The sequence below is a fragment of the Anser brachyrhynchus genome, assembly GCF_964034855.1.
Source record: "Anser brachyrhynchus genome assembly, chromosome: 1".
NCBI classification, from domain to species: domain Eukaryota; kingdom Metazoa; phylum Chordata; class Aves; order Anseriformes; family Anatidae; genus Anser; species Anser brachyrhynchus.
This window is the reverse complement of record NC_137694.1, coordinates 143,536,967-143,553,539: the sequence shown is the minus strand read 5'-3', so window position 1 is coordinate 143,553,539 and position 16,573 is coordinate 143,536,967. Positions and strand designations below refer to the sequence as shown.

Below are 16,573 nucleotides of genomic sequence, written 5' to 3'. Positions count from 1 at the left end.
GGAAAAAATGCATGCAGCCGATGGCTCCCTCTCAAGCAATTGGACTGTGTGCTGCAGTATTGATAATGCTTCCAGAAGAGAATATAAAAATAAAAAAATCAACAACCACAAATGCTTCCAAACAGCTTTAGTGACACTGCAGATGCCGGCCAGATTGGACGGTTATTAGCGTTTGATTGCCACGGTTCTTCTGCCTTGAAGCACACCCTTCCCCTGCCCACAAAGTGCTCACAACAATTTCCTGCCCACGGATCAGCTGGGGCTTTATCCTGGAGCGAAGAAGAGATGTGAATAAATGTTTCTGCCACTTTAGGGCTGACACAGCACTTTGAAAGGTCTTTATCTGGTAGGAAGGTAACTTCTGGGTGTTTTCATCACTGTTAGATAAGCATTGCTGAATAAATGACCATCATATTATATATAAAAAAAAAAACAAACACATTTTTAAAGTTACTTGTCTTTTGCAAGATGTTTCTTATAAAAAACAACCAAAACCAACACACATTTTATACACTCTGGGAGCTAGGATGATGTACTATAGCAGCAGGAGTATGTTGTTGGTTCTTCAATCCTCGTGGTCTGCAGTACTGTGAAAAAAACGATCAATGCCTTTGCTTTTGTGACAATTTCTGCAGGAAACATTGCTAAGTTATTTTCCTCTTACAGGGTAGCCAGGAATAGGGATCTGTGATATGGCAGTTTTTCAAGTTGCGCTTGGCTTTCTTTTCCTCTCTCTTTTTGATTAATTGATTACGGATAAAACAGCTTCTGCAGCAACAAACACTATTAAGCTCTCCGCGAGTTAAACAGAGTTATAAAAGAAGAAGTGCTCACCTCTTTGCCCTGTCTTTCTCATCTTCATCCATTAGATTGTCTAAGCAGTTTTTTCTGTTGAAGGAATGCAAGAATCATTATGAATCGTCATGTTGTTAGCTCTACTTGCAGGTTAATCTCAGTCATGCTATTTCATTTTAATAACAGAGTGATGATATCCAGGTCAGATAAATGTGTCAGCAGTGCTCTGTGCCACAGTCCTTGATTTTAAGGAACATCCATCGCAGATAACATTATTCCTCAGCATCTCGCTAGCTGTAGGGGCTGCAGCCAGGGATGAAGGCTCCCAGGCACAACACTGTGTGCCAGCACAGTACATAAACAGACTTTTCTTGGGGGATTTTCAGTGTCAAGGTTACTTTCTGCCAGCTTGCAGGCCAGATGAACCCCAGGGTGTGAGCAAGTTGAGGAGGCAGTTTCAGCCCTCCCACGTTCCCCAAAAACGGACGGGCTGGACTGGTACAGAGCCTGGGGGGGCCGAGCAGACCCGGTGCCCTGAGGAGGAGGCTGCATGTTTCCTCCAGCCCCTCACCGCATCTCACACCTCTGCCACAGCACAGGAGCTGCAATCCTGCTGCATCCCACACAAATATTTTCCGAATGGGCAGCACAAGGCTGCTGTGAGCACTGGGCATGGTCAAAGCATCATTTCCAAAGTGACGGTGTAGCAGCGTGCCATGATAATGCTCGTTTTCAACAGCCAGATTTTCATTTAATGTTTCCTCAAAATGTAGGACATAAAGAAAATTGAAGGGAGGAGGAGGGAAGTTAATTGCCGTGCATTATTTAAGTCCATGGTATTTTCCACATATGAGTCACACAGGAATTTGCCTGTTTAAGGAACGTTTTATTAAAAAACAGGAGTGAAAAGTTATCAATGCTAAGAACAGTGGATAAACTCCCTCCTTCTGTCAGTGGCTCTTTTACAGTCATATTCCACCTGCTTATTACTCAACAGTTAGCTAAGAACATGCAACTACCCTGTAATTTTTTATCAAATATAAGAGGAATGAAAAATTAAAGCTACAGGTCAGTGATTGGAGGGTAAAGCTAGTGCTTCATGGGATTCAATGTGCTGACGGAGGAGCATAAATAGAAAATATGAAGGCTGAAGGAATCCTGTTATACAGAACAAAATAAAAAATAACACCATGTAGTTTTTTTTTTTTCCAGATACTTCTTTGACTTGAAAACAGGCAAGTCAGCCATATTGCAATCTATATTTTAGACTAGGAATGTGTATAGACCCAGTTAAATTTGTAATAAAAATCCAATATCATTTTACAAATGCTACAGGTGATTATTCCCCCAGCTGAAGAGTTGGGCTGCTAGCCCAACAGATGAGTTTTCAAATGATTCAGGAAAAAGTGTAATGACAAAATTCAGTGTTTTTTATTGCTATTTGCTCACATACTGAAACGGAAATGTTTAGCTATGTTATCTGAGAGTAATGAAAGCATCAGTAGTATGGCAAGGGGTGGCACTTAGGATTTTGTTATCTTTCTTTGCTAGACCTTAGCTCAAAACGCTCCATAGCATGCACTCCTGTTGAATGCAGGATATGACATGTGAGGTGGGGCGGCGTCAGCAGAGGACGCCGCTTTCTGTGAATCACCAAAGATCTTCCTCTGAGGCTCTTCTATTTGCAACAGATTCCCAGCAGAAAGCAGGAATACAGGGACCAGAGCTCTGGGTGGCTCTGAGTAGGGTTGGGGGCAGATGGGGCACTCGGGAGCGCTGCTGCTCAGCCCCATCTGTTTCCACCAGGCACGGCAGACCTATGGAAAGAGGCTTCCTGCAGCTGCACTCCACAAACTGTCACGGAATTGCACTGGGGGGAAGCCTCTACCCTTACCGGGGAGCAACAGGTCTAACTGGTCTGTTCTGCCAGGGATTTGGCTAGATCTGTACAGCAATGCGTGGCCGGCTTCCAGTAAACAAGGTTTCTCACTGACTGACATGAAATTCTGGACCTGCTGTGCTGTTGCTAGTGTTAGACAATATCTAATTGTCATTTCACTTCTGTTTGCTCACACGGCAAAATCTCCAGAGCATTGTAAGCATCGCTAGCAGTGTTTGCCAGTACATATGTACCATATGAAATTAAAACTGCTCTCAATAAAATAGATCCGGCAGAATGTACAACTGCTGCTAACCAGTGCTGTCACACCTCTCCTGAGCCTGACAAGATGCTGGCTAACACCAGGAGGAGGAACCCAAGCCACGGAGCTCAGGAATGCGCTTAGGGCAGCCTGCTTGCTTCGCATTATCCTCCCAGTCCTGGAGCCAGCAGGGTCCCAAGTGGCAAGCTGGGAATCTCCTCTTTCATCCCTGTCAGTGCCTGGCTGGGCAGGCAATGCTGGCTCCCTGCAGTGACGGAGGAGGCAGCGAATTCCAGGGCCCGCTGCCACGCTTCCCCTGCAAAGGCATGGCATAAAAAACAAGTAGCACCAGGATTTCATAAAACAGTCCTTTCATGCGAACAGAGGATTGGAAAACCTACGGGTAACAGCACCACATTACCTAACTCCTGCCAACGGAGCGTTTAACAGGGACATTTATGTTTGGGGCTTCATCAGTACCATCATCATTATCAACAAAGAGTGAAGAAGCTATCACTCCTGGAGTTGGGAAACACCTGAAAGAAGGAGAAAGCTCACATACTCCTACCATGACAGCACTCAGACAAACAGACTACAGAAAGACACACACCCACAAGCAGAGCAAACCAAACCAAAGGCAAGTTTTTCAGCTGTTGCCTGAAGTGCTCCTCAGACAACTTCCTACCATCAAAAGAGCTCAATTTTAAGAAGTAGGAACATACAGCATGAGAAACAAGGCAGGCAATAAAGGCCATCATCATATCTGGGACATCTGGATGGGCTGACGGCTGGGCCCCTTCTGTACAGAAACATGTATAGAAATACTTTATTTCATATGCCTTCCTTTTTGGGATATTTTTTGTCTATTTTTCATGATGAGTGCTTCTTCAGCTAACGGGGAAATGTGTCATTCTGGAAACAAAAGAATAGCTAAAACTCTTAAACCATGCACCCCTGGCTTAGTTATCAGATGGGGAATTACAGCACGAACATCTCCCCCCCATTCATACAATGAAGAGTTGCTTGGGGAAGGATTAATTCAAGCATGGTGCCAGCTCACTCCGGGGACTCCCCAGAAGAAAGGCTGCATATGTTTGTTTTGATACAGCCTATTCCCAGTGGACACAGAGCTTGCACTGTAAAATTCTTCTGGCCCCAATCACCTCATGCTGCACTGGAAAAATGGCTTTTAGTGAGTTAAACTATCATTCTCCTGTGTCAGGGATGTTGGTTTCCCTCCTTACTGTCCTACTGCTCATGAGAATACACCGTAAAATGACTGACACTCAAATGCAAGTAAGCAGCTATTGATTTCCCAATAAGTTGCCACGTGGCCAGCTAATCTCAGCTCCTGCAAATCAGCCTGACATTTAACAAGAATCTTCAATCACCTTTGTTTAACTCAGCTGAAGGCAATCTCTCTGTTGATGATGGCGAAGACAGAGATGTAAATCTCCTTTAGAGGCCCTGGGATGTGCCTGGGGAAGCCTGGTGAGCAATCACAGGCACGCACAGCCACACTGCTGTGCTGGCACCGCTGCCGGGTCCCCTGCCCGGGATGATGGCACCAAGGTCTGACTGTGGACATGGGGCAGCATTGTCCCATGGGTGCTACACAGCACTAAAGTAGACTAAAAAGTAGAGTATTTCCCTTCCAAGCCTTGCTGAGTGGGCAAAGAGAAAGACAAGCACATGGGAAGGAAATAGACACAGGCAAGAAGTGACCATCTGAACATTTTAAATGTCTTGTTCTACATTTCTTTAACATGGATGAAGCGCTCAGACAACCCACCACGAGGGTTATGGTGGGTACACACACAGGAAGGATTTGTATCAAATCAGAATAAACTGAGACATTCACAGGCACATCAAACTTATATGCACCCCTCCACATTCATTTTTCATATGTAAACCTCTGAGCTGTTACAAGAACATGCTAGGGCCCATAGCTAAATACAGCACAATCCCACCCATCCCAATCCAAACTGATTTATGAAAATGCAAACAGAGTAACCTGAACAAAACTTAAGAAAATAATAATAAAGAACCTTCTCTCCCTATGATATACATTGTTATTTGAGAAGGGACTGTGCCTTTTGAGTGGAAGAAAGGCCATCTGCAGTTACAAGAGGTCATGTTATGCTGCAATTTTTACGGGAATCACTGTTTTTATGAGCAAAGGAGAAATCCATGAGTGGATCCATGGTGTCTACCTTTAGAGTTATGATTGCTTTTGGCTGACAGTGTGCAGCTCAGTCTTCATGCCTTCAGTGGTTTACTACATTTTGTTTACACTAGAGAAGAGGTTGTTTATAAGTTTCCAAAAAAGGTACAGGACAGAAAGAAAAAAAGAAGAAAACTTTATGAGGAAAGGTAAACTTCATGAAACTCATGCGCTTCTCCAAGTTTCATACATATTTTCACTGAATCTATAGCTGGTGCCTGGCTTAAAGCAAAACAGACGTTAAAAAAATAGTCCAAATGTAGCCAATGAAAATGATGTAATTTGACAGAAGTTAATGCTCTGCTCTTCTGAACTGGGGCTGGCAGGAGACTGCTCACAGGTAATGCAACTGAGTGTTACGAGATTATAATGAGAAGTAAAAGCTCATAATGTACTCTGGTTTTATCCATTACATTTTTTCCCATTTAGTGGGAAAAGGTATCCTTTTCTGAATGTCAGGAGTGTTGCACCTATTTCTGCGAGCTTCCCCCCACTACCCTGGTGGTGCTTAGATTTTGGGGTGTGCAGCACGTGAACCCCTATGGCCATGGCATGACTCACATCTGTTTGAGCCAGGAGTAACACTGCCAATGCCAGCAGCAAGGCATGCAAGGAGGGCAGCTGGGGTGAGCGCAAAGCGCCCTTTATCTCTAGCTTGTGAGCAAGGCGTAAAGTTTGTGCAGAGCCTGACGTCTCTGACAGAGATCAGTACATGCATGCTCGTTATCTTCCTTGTTACGATCGTTACCGAATGGTGAAAGCCACTCAGACTTCAGTGAGCAGGCTAAGTGAATCCCCGGGTTCAACCCCACTCCGCTCTCCCCTCACACGGCTGCAAACAGAAAGGCAAACAAATTAAACTAACATTAATCAGCAAAGACTGCCATCTGTATAACTCCAAGCATTTCTCCGCGTGCCTGTCCCCTTCCAGCAATGCTAAACAGGATTAGCCTTCCGTGGGCGGATGGGAAAAGTAGGTCAGTTTGGTAACATTGCTGCGTGCGATGAGCGGAGGACGTGATTGTAATGGTCTGCTCGCAGCTCGCTCTCCTGCGGAGTGGGACCTGGGCTCGTCGTGGGGCACACGGTCCTCAGGAGGGAAAGCCTGTTTGTCTAGGGAGAAGGACAGCACCCTTATAGAAGGACAACGCATTTATAGAAATGGGGGCTTTGCAAAAAATGGACAGTGCATTGGATTTTATGTGTGTTTTAAGAAGGAAACCAAGGCATGGGGCAGTTAAAGGCTAAATTATTACTAGTTCGGTATATGCATGTTTCCCTCTTCTTATAAAACTGTGCAGAGTCAGGCAGTGTGTTACCACCATAAGTGTAGGAAAAATGGGTCATTTTTTAGAAAAAGGGGGTGCACAGCCAAACATTGTCAAAGATTGTGCTCAGGCAAAGTAGCAATGGATGGTAAATCATCGAGTGGAGGTATTGTCTTTCTGTGTTGACTTTATTGGGTGTGTAGGGATGGTGTCAGGAGAGCCAAAGCTCACCTTGACGCTTGCAGGGAACATCAACGGCAACAAGAAGAGCTTGTTCTGCCACACCAGTAGTAAAAGGTTGAACAAGGAAAGACGGTTACAGAACTGGAGTGGTGGGTGGATTAGTGAAAGCAAACAGGTATGTCTGAGGTACCTATGCCTTCTTTGTCCTTGCCTTCGCCAGCAAGGTCAGCCAGGCCTATGTGTGGGAGGCAGGGCCGTGGAGGAGCAGAAGGACCAGCAATGATGAGGGAACTCGAGGGAGCTTGAGGAAATTTGCCCCATACAAGTTGGGGGGGGCTGGTGGTCAGCCTCCACTGGTGCTGGGGGAGCTGGTGGTGTCCTCAACTGGGCTGATTTCTCTCATCTTTGAGAGGCTGTGGAGACTGGGGGAGGTCCCTGGTGACTGGAGAAAGGCAGATACGCCCATCCTTCAAACAAACAAAAAAACACTAATGGATTTACCAAGTGTAAATCATGCCTGAGCAACTTGATTGCCTGCTATAACTGACAGGATCTGAAGATGGAGACAGAGCGGTCTACGTCATTTATGTTGGCTTCATGCTCAAAGGCAGGGCTGCTATCAGGGGACACAGATGGTAGGCCCTGAAGCACTTGCCCCGTGAGGAGAGGATGGGGGAGTTGGGCTGGTTCAGTCTGGACAAGAGATGGCTTTGAGGCATCTAACAGGCCCCCAGTTCCTACAAGGAGTCAATGAGAAGCTACAGCCAGGCTCTTCATGGTGGTACAGGGTGGGAGAGCAAGAAATAATGAGCATAAATTGAAAGAAGAGAAGAGAAACTTCTCATGAGGACAACCCAGCAGTGGAGCAGGCTGCCCAGAGAGGCTGTGCTGTCCCAGTCCTTGAAGGCTGTCAAGACCCGATGGGACAGCCCTGTGCAATCTGTCCTGACCTCAGAGCTGCCCTGCTTTGAGCAGGAGGTCGGACTGGACACTACCTGAGGTCCCTTTCAACCTGAACTGTCCTGCGATTCTGGATCTACTGAGCTGGCTACCACCTGGAACATCCTCAGTGTATAAGTCCCCCTGGATAAGTTCCTATAAAACATATGTTCCAGAAATCTATTTTAATATGTTTTTGCTCTTCTGTGCTACAAATAGCTTGTGCACTGTCTCCCCTACACTGACATCTCTCCTGCTTCATAAACCTGGCATCTAGGAGAAAAAAATCTGAGATACACATCTTAACATTGCATGTCTGTATGTCATGTGTCTGTCATGTCATTTTTAGACATCGATTTAAAAGAATACTCACTTTATAATAGAATTACAAAAGAAAAAAAGAAAATGAAGAAAAAGGCCTCTCATGAGAACAGCCCTTGACTGAAAAAAAAATTATTTTTCTCTCTCTCTACTTCTCATGTTCTTAATCTGTTTTAGGTATTTATAAAACTTTAATCCTCACAGTATCAAAAGTCCCAAACGTACAAAGACTTCAGCATGTACTTAACTCTACACTGCTATAAGAAGTCCCTCATGGATGTGTATCTTTGCAAAATCCAGGCCTAAATGTAGAGGTAGATCTGCACAAATTATTTTGCAATAAATAAAACTACAAAAATAAATAAATAAAGCCCTGAGACCTTCCCTTGAAAATGGACTCAGTTATAAAATATTCTCAGTTGTAAAAATCTGTTAAAGTTTATCTGCTTCTGCAAATATTTAAGTAGAATAATATAATATTTGACCTGTGATTTTCTGATGGTCAAACACTCAGCCAAAGCAGGCAAACTGGCAGAATATATGGTTATAACACTCTAAAGATTTATTTGTCAAAATCTCAAGGATTGTTGTTTTGTTTGGCATGAACTACCTGAGAAAAACTAACACAAGCAGAAAGTCAGCCTTTTTTGATGGGACTGTTGTCAAAGTTGCTGTCTTTTCTTTTTTATTATTATTATTATTTTATTTATTTTTATTTTTATTTTTCCCAGCAGCAATAGCCTTGACAAGATCTTTTTAATCTTTTCCATCCAATTAAACAGGCTAGAGTTGCAGTACAGTGTAAAGCAAAATATCCAGGAGCTGAAATAGGATGGTCTCATCCCTCCCAATTTTTTGTTTGTTTGTTAAATATTTAGGGATGGCTCTCAAAGAACCAAATTACTCTTCTGTTAAAGGCTCTGGGCCTAGGTGTTCAGAGAATTCTGAACCTGTGATAACACTGTCAAAATTTACACTGGCTACGATGGTGTCCCCTTTGCACATAAGATGTTGAACTATGAGGCCACATGTTTCTGTGGAGAAACAAGAAAGGGGAAAATACATCAGAAACTAAACATGAAATCCAATTTCTTTCTAGGCTTAGGTGTCTAACCTCATGTGGCAGCTCCCTCTCCACTGAGCAGGACTTGGGGTGAAGGGTCGTCCTCTCTTGGTGGCCTTGTCTTCTCCCTGCCCTGGTAGCACCTTGCTTGCTTTCCAAACCATCAAGAACCAGTGGAGCCATCTCCATGAGGTGGAGACCTGGACTCAAGGCAGGCAGTGAGTGTTCTCCTTGGCCTCAACCTCATGGACATCCCAGCCTGGTGACACCCACGGGGACTCAGCTGCTCTGCCATTGATGGGGGCTGGAGGTGGGAGGCCTGTGGCAAAACCACCACTGCACAGAGCATGCAGGAAGCAACAGTTTCCCTGCCCTGTGCCAATGCAAAGCCGTGGCCTAAATCTGCTGCTGTACAGGGGAAAAATATCCCTACACAATATGAAGAAATAAATACAGATATCAACACCAATAATCCCATCACTTTTGTGTTAACAGCTTGATAACATATCTGCTTATAACTCACACACTGCACTAAATTTTCTGCTCTGTAGTAACTATCATATTCCTGTCAGCAGAACTAAATATTTAATCATCTGGGGAGATGAATCATGAAAAGCTGTTTTGGGGAGATATTTTTAAATGGACGATTTGTTGTAATTTAATTTTGAAAACTTGCTGTCTCTCTCTTCTCTCGGGAGGGACCTTGTAAGCCTGTGACCATACAGGCTATTGCCCTGTACCGCCTGCTGTCTCCCTTGCAGGTGATCCATGTAATCTAATGGGTTTTAAGGTCATCTCTGACAAGACCAAGCTCAGTCTGGCAGGGCACTGCTAAGCCTAGAGATACAGAGAGGCCAGAGACACACGCTCTGCCTGGCTGCATGGACCTTGTAGCTGGATACACTCCAGTTGCAGTTCCATAGTTTCACACCCAAGTCCGTAAGCCTGCTGAGAGTTCAGACACAGCATCAGACCAAGGTTGCATCCATGTTCTACACCATCACCTGCCTTTGTGACCTTAAGCCTCTCCTGCCACGGGCTGAGCCATGCTCCAGCCCCAGTGCCAGCATGTCCCCAATGACGTGCCAAGCACCGCTGTTCCCAGCCTGCTCCTGCTACCAGCGGTTCCCGTTTCTACACCAATAAAGTTTCTCCAGCGTGATGCAAAATTCAAATCAGGTTTTACAAAGTGAATCTCTGAGGAAAAGGGATAATTATTAAAGAGCTTCATTAGTGCTTTGCAATCTTAATTATGATAATTATATTTTTGTAGCTAATATAACCGAACTCCTGCTTTTAAATCCCATTAATAAGCATTTTTAATCCTTCTCCTACTGGGCCAACAAAACCGTAATGTTGAACTCTATATTTACACAGGGCACTATTTAATAAAAATGATGCACTGTTTATTTAGGGCTTCCATTCCCTTTTATCTGCACTTTGAACACGTGCCTTCTCCCAGGACGCAAGGAATAAAGGAGAGCAGTAAAGATGAACTCAGCGGCTTGGGCTCAGTTTCTCTTCCTGGCAATGAGAGAGCAGGTGAGCACCTCCATGGATGGAGCACCCACAGCTTCTCTGGGCAGCCTTTTCCAGTGCCTCACCACCCCCTGAGTGAAAAATCAGAGGAGTTCAGACACCACAGGGAGCCCACCTGGAGCTTGCTGGCAACCACATCCATCCCACTGCCCTTCACTTTCCATGGTGGTGCTGCAAGGAGCCAGTGGAGCCCTGCCTCTGCCTGCCCTGGACCAAGTTCTTCAACCAGCGTGCTCTGAAACGCCTCACCTCTTCCATGAAAGCAGCTGGCGTTGGCCAGCATCAGCAAGCCAGATGCACTGCAGGGGTATGATTTAATACTGAAGCCTGATACACCTATTTCGTCTTCTTTCATTAAGCTGTGGGTCTTAATTGATGGTCAGAGCCAGGGGAAAAGGTGGCAGCTGGAGGGGAAGGGTCAAAAGAAATCTCAGTAAAATAGGAATGCCTAAGTCCACAAACCATTCATCCAGTGCGTGAGCTGGAAGAGGCACCTACCCACCCAGCTGCTGGAAATCTTGCAAGGTGCCAGCAAGTGACACCAGTATAAATGGCCTTTTCTGAGTGCAGTTTATAATCCCTGATAGAGGAGAATTTGCTGTGTCCTACATTATAAACCACCCACTACCACCCAGCTGCAATGGACTAGCGGATTTTTTTTTTATGTCTGATTGCAGCCAAATATTTTACAGTTACTGACACAGAGTAAAAGATCAAAGGTGGAACAGCATGCAAATTCAGATATCTCAATAAAGAAATGAAAACAATAAAGCATGTATTAAATATTATCTGCCCATTAATCTCTGGAGTAAATTCAGAAAACTAATTAAAAGCTTCTACACAGATAAATGATAAGCTTCTTTATTCAATGAGCTCAACATATGAACAAACAGAGGTTTGTGTTGATATCATCGTTATTAGCAATTGCATTAAAGCAAATGATTTTTGCTGTGCTACTGGGTATACAGTGATTTGAAAAACAAAATGTTAGGAGATGAAAAATTCAAATCTTCTCTGTACTGAACATATCACATTTCCTGTTCTTTTTTAATTTTGGGGGGGTGGTAATAATAACTCTTATGGGTCAGCATGACAAACAAAAACAATCACAAAAAAAACCTCAAACCAAACACAAACAACACGAAGAAGAGAAAAGACTGAAGCCTGTGCAGAACCAGCAAAAATCTCTGCATAATCATTCTACGGTGGAAGGCTAGCTTTATTGGGCAACCTTGCCTTCCTGCATGGGAAATTTTCTAATTCATCAAACCTTACTGCACCTCGCGTCTCTTTTCCTGCTACCGGCTTCACCACTGGCAGGGGATTTTGTCTGAATTTTGTCGGGAGGTTTTGTCTCCTCAACCGTAATTGATAGATGTTCTATTTTTGTGGTGGAACAGCTCTGCCTTGCGTGACGTGGCATTGCAGTGCTGCATGGGGAGCTCGCAAGGCAGCCAGCGCTGCTCTCCCGGGGTGCTCAGGGCATAGCCCCCCTTCCAGGCAGCTCTTCTGGGGGGTGCGACTTGGGAAAGGGGAGTCCTGAGCGACACTCAGGACTCGAATACACAATTCGAGTTGTGTACAGGTCAAGTTGTGTATTCAATATATACACAGAGCCTGAAATAATTAATTTAAATACATAGCTGGTCCTGAATCAGGTTATTTAGGATCAGTCAAAATGGCCTCAGAAACTGCGACATCCTCCTGTGGATCCTATGCATGGAAATACCTTGGAAGACTTGATTTTGCATTCCAGTGTCCCCGTGCTGCTTAGCATAAAAACAGCTTTAGATTGATGAAATGGGGGAATGAGAGCAAACTATAACTGCTTTTGTTTATATTTTTTCACACTCAAGCATCTCCCTACTTCATATTGTATATTAAACTCTCGCTATTGACTAAAATGAAATCGAGGTTTCAAAATGTCTCAGCCTAATATCCTCTTGAACACAGGCTAAATGCAGGACATAGTCCAGAGAGTGTAAAGTGCATTTAAATTTTAGCATATTCACTCAACTGCTGTGTTTCAGAAACACAGAAGTCATTAAAAGCCCCATAACAAAGCATCAAATTATGCCTCTGCCAGATATTAACTTTGAAAAGAAAGAATAAAGGCACTCTGAAAACCATAGTGAAACAGCAATATGCTGATTCACCTCATGCTCATGTGCTGTGAAAGTTAGAATTGCAAAATAATATATCTTTTCTGTGCCAAATGGTAGGAAAGCATGTTTTGGCTACAATGGGTGCTTTTTTTTTTTTTTGCTTTTTTCTTTTTCCATTCTGAATGTACATTTACCCTTTCCACTTCCAGGAAAATTTGCTGTCAGAATGATAGGGTGATGTACTACTTTATTTGTCATCTGTGTCAAATATTCGTACAGACACACTAAGAGCGTGTCCCAAAAAGCCTGAGTTGTTGCACACTGCTACACATCATTCTTAATTACCAGGGGTAAAAAACATGAGGGGGGAAAAATGACACAATTCTAGATCTCTACTCACGCTGAATCACATTTTGGTTCAAACACAGTGCCGTGGCCATTACTGGAGCACCACGGATGGAAAAAATAGGACTTGAACCTTCGATACACCATGAGTTTTGCAGGTAATCTAAAAAAAAATCAGAATTAACTACTCTACTGAAAGGAAGGTACTTTACAGTGTATCTATTCTGCTGTGACTTCAGCTTTTGTCAGCATACCTGATCCGGCTTTGAACAAGCAGTGAGGCAGGAACGTGGCTCAGTGTAGGTCTGCTGGCTTACATATTTACGCAGCACCACCAAAAAAAAAGAGGAAAAGAGAAGGAAGCATGTGGCAGGGAGCCCTGGCCGGGTCCTGTGCTGTGGCTGGTGCTGGGTCAGGCCCTCTGGCTCACAGCCTCGTGTGAAACACCCGGGAGAGGCAATCGCAGGCCTGTGGCTCAAGATGGGGAGAAAAGGGAAAGCTCCCAAAATCCACATAAAAAGGTATCCTGAAGGCAGTTTTGGGAAACCACAGGAGGAAAAGCTTTTGTCATGGGATGGATTGGGATGTTTGGTCAGAGAGATACTATTGCTGCTCCTCGTCTGGTGGGTTTCAAGCAGTCTCAAGGGCGTCTATAGGAACTGAAGCAACTTTAGTGTCTGCAGAAAAGACAATTTATAGAAACTGTGACAAAAATACCATAAACTCAAATACCACAGCACTTCACTTTATTATCATACATTTTACTGCCACACTATTATAGGGGTATTTGAGTATGGGGATTTTTTCTTTTAAACAGAACAACATTTGGTTCCCCTTGGGTGTTTTTTTCCCCCTTCGTCTGCCTGCCTTTGGATAATTCAAAAGGCAAGCTCCTGAAAAAACTTTTCTGCTGGCTCCTATTGTTTCCTACTTCAAGTTAAAGAAAAAGTACATGATGTTAAATCTGAACACCAAGACTTTGTGAATGTGTAAACTTCAGAACTCCAAACCTTTCAGACTGTGCCAATGTAAACCACCTAAAGTGCAGAGAATTAAGTACACTTTATCCTCTCTGTCCATGATTGAATGTGTTCCAGTACTCCTAAAATTGGCAGCAGGGAGTCTCTCAAATCCCCCAGAGCGGAGTGGGGCTTTTTCAAATGGGTATGAGAAAAAGAGGGAGATCCTCATCCAAATCTCAGTCCCAACCCTGTAGCTCTCTCCTTTGAAAATCCTCATCTTTTGCTTTTAATGTCCTCACTCTCAAGAACACGGGGCACAAAAAGAGGAAACCTACCTCTGCTGAGTGAAACACTCCGTATTCCCTTAGTTCCCATTCCCTTAGTTCCTGAGAAGATGGCGCAGAAATGTTAACGAGCACTTTTGAGTGCCTATATCACCCACCCTTTTACATGTTGCTCCGTCAATGTCTAACCAACCTGTTGTCTGGTCCAACCCCTGGCTGCTGAAAGGGCTGAGATGCACATTTGGGACCCAGCACCCCTGGCCAGCACCTTCTCCCCTCCACAGGCAGTACCATCCCTGCTCCCCTTTCTTGCCCTGGGCCCATTGCGTGTCTCAGAGGCTGTGCACCAGCAAGGCCATAAATAACACGTCGCGTGTGTTGGAGATGGGTATCTGGGAGCCTGTGAGTGCTGCTACACCACTCCAAGCTGGACGTACACGTTGGCCAAGGGGAGGTGGAGTTTGGCTGCCTGGGTCTGAGCTGGTGGTGGTGAAGGGAACCCCAACAGAAAAGCCAATAAAAGGCTGGCATCCCTTTGATCTGCTCCCATCTCTTCATAACTTGGAAATGTTTCACTGGAATGAGCACCTTCGGTTTGTCCAGTGTCTAATTCCAGGCTGTTTTAAAACTGACATTAGCCTGAGAAATAATGCCGAGTCTTAAACTACACTGTGAGGCGTGCAGTAAATTTTTAGTCAGCTAAAGAGCGAGGAATGAAATGCAAGATAATGTTTTTCCTGATATATTTTTTTCTCTCTCTTCATGGAGATATTGATGGGAAGGATAGTAATATTGCTGCTGAATTCTGACCCGCGTCGCTGTAAAGATGGATTATGTGCATCAGTCCAGCAGGCAGTTCTCTCAATCTTGCTTCCTCTGCAAATGCAGTTATCTGGCTCTGGCACTTTGCAAAATCCTCTAAATTACTATTAAATTAAATACTTTTAATTTATGGAGGATTTTAGCTGAACTCATATTTCTTTCCATTAATTATCAAGTATTTTACTGACTCTGTGAAAAACATTAATGAATCAATCTAAATGAACTCCCACTTTCCCCCATGAACTGGGGCTGCACGTCATCAGTCACACTCCAACCTGAGAAGGTTATATTTCCCTTGGATTCATCACTAATCTCATTTCGAATCATGTATTTCTGAGTGGGCTCAGGACAAGATTTTCAAACATGGGGTTTTTAAGCTAGTGATGGGAGTATGTTTAGCTGCCTGAATATGCAGATGGATTTTCAGAGGTCTTCTGTGATTTGAAACAATTGTCCTTTAGCAATGTTAAGGTTGGCTTGTTTCTCTCTCTTTTCTTTCTTTCTTTCTTCCTTTCTTTCTTTCTTTCTTTCTTTCTTTCTTTCTTTCTTTCTTTCTTTCTTTCTTTCTTTCTTTCTTTCTTTCTTTCTTTCTTTCTTTCTTTCTTTCTTTCTTTCTTTCTTTCTTTCTTTCTTTCTTTCTTTCTTTCTTTCTTTCTTTCTTTCTTTCTTTCTTTCTTTCTTTCTTTCTTTCTTTCTTTCTTTCTTTCTTTCTTTCTTTCTTTCTTTCTTTCTTTCTTTCCAGAAACAGTAATAACACTAGTTATCTTTCTGCTAAAATACAACTCCTACTGTCTTCTTAGACTCCATGGGGCTCTGGGGAAGCATTGGTGGAAACGCAGGTAGAAATAAATCACTGGAATTGAAGGACATCTGGGTGCCTGAAAGTGTAGTTACGTGACTAAATACAGATTTCAGTGCTGAACTCTCGGCACCCAAAATTGAAAATATTGGCCTCGATTCACAGTGCTGGTCTTCAGTGTGTCTTAACACAGCAAAAAGATCTGCAAGGGTCCAATGCAGACAAGTCATATCCCAAAATATAGACTAACGAGGACTGCTTTACTGTAGTAAAGCAGGCCGGTGAGGTATTCAGATGCTGACAATGCTACCAGGGATATTTTTATTGCCATCTCAAAAAAAAAAAGTGTTGCCCCAGAGCAAAAAAGCAAGTCTGTTATTTCACAGACCAGTCAACAAATGTAGATGTTCCCATTTCATCAGTGTTTCATCCGCTGTTTGCCAAAACCAACACAAATCTTGGCAAAGGAAGGTATTTCGTGAAGTTATGTGGACTGACTTAATGTATTAATCTTTACAGTGACACAGATTATTAGAAACTCAATGATATGTGGAATGTTTTACGATGTGCTTTCACTCTGATAAATAGCTAATCACCATATATTTGTGACAACAGAGCATTACAGGAAGCAGTGATATGTGTTCTGAAAAACACCATTGGTCCTTTTATGCCCTCTGCATAATGCCCTATCATCTGCGGTGCTTAACTTTGCAATGTTACTTTCAAAACCACCTAAAATGTTCATTATGAGAATACTAACATTTGTCAAAGCCTCCTTTCTGG

General features: G+C 43.5%; 1 protein-coding gene across 5 annotated transcripts in view; it reads right to left on the bottom strand.

The window, feature by feature from the left end:
* Positions 1-16,573, bottom strand: part of NPAS2 (neuronal PAS domain protein 2) — a 101,183-nt gene that overhangs the window by 50,796 nt on the left and 33,814 nt on the right. For all 5 annotated transcript variants that reach the window (XM_080601568.1, XM_080601569.1, XM_080601570.1 and 2 more), the window contains one exon: positions 835-888. In XM_080601568.1, coding sequence (XP_080457694.1) covers positions 835-888 — 54 coding nt within the window. The remainder of the gene's footprint in view (positions 1-834; positions 889-16,573) is intronic.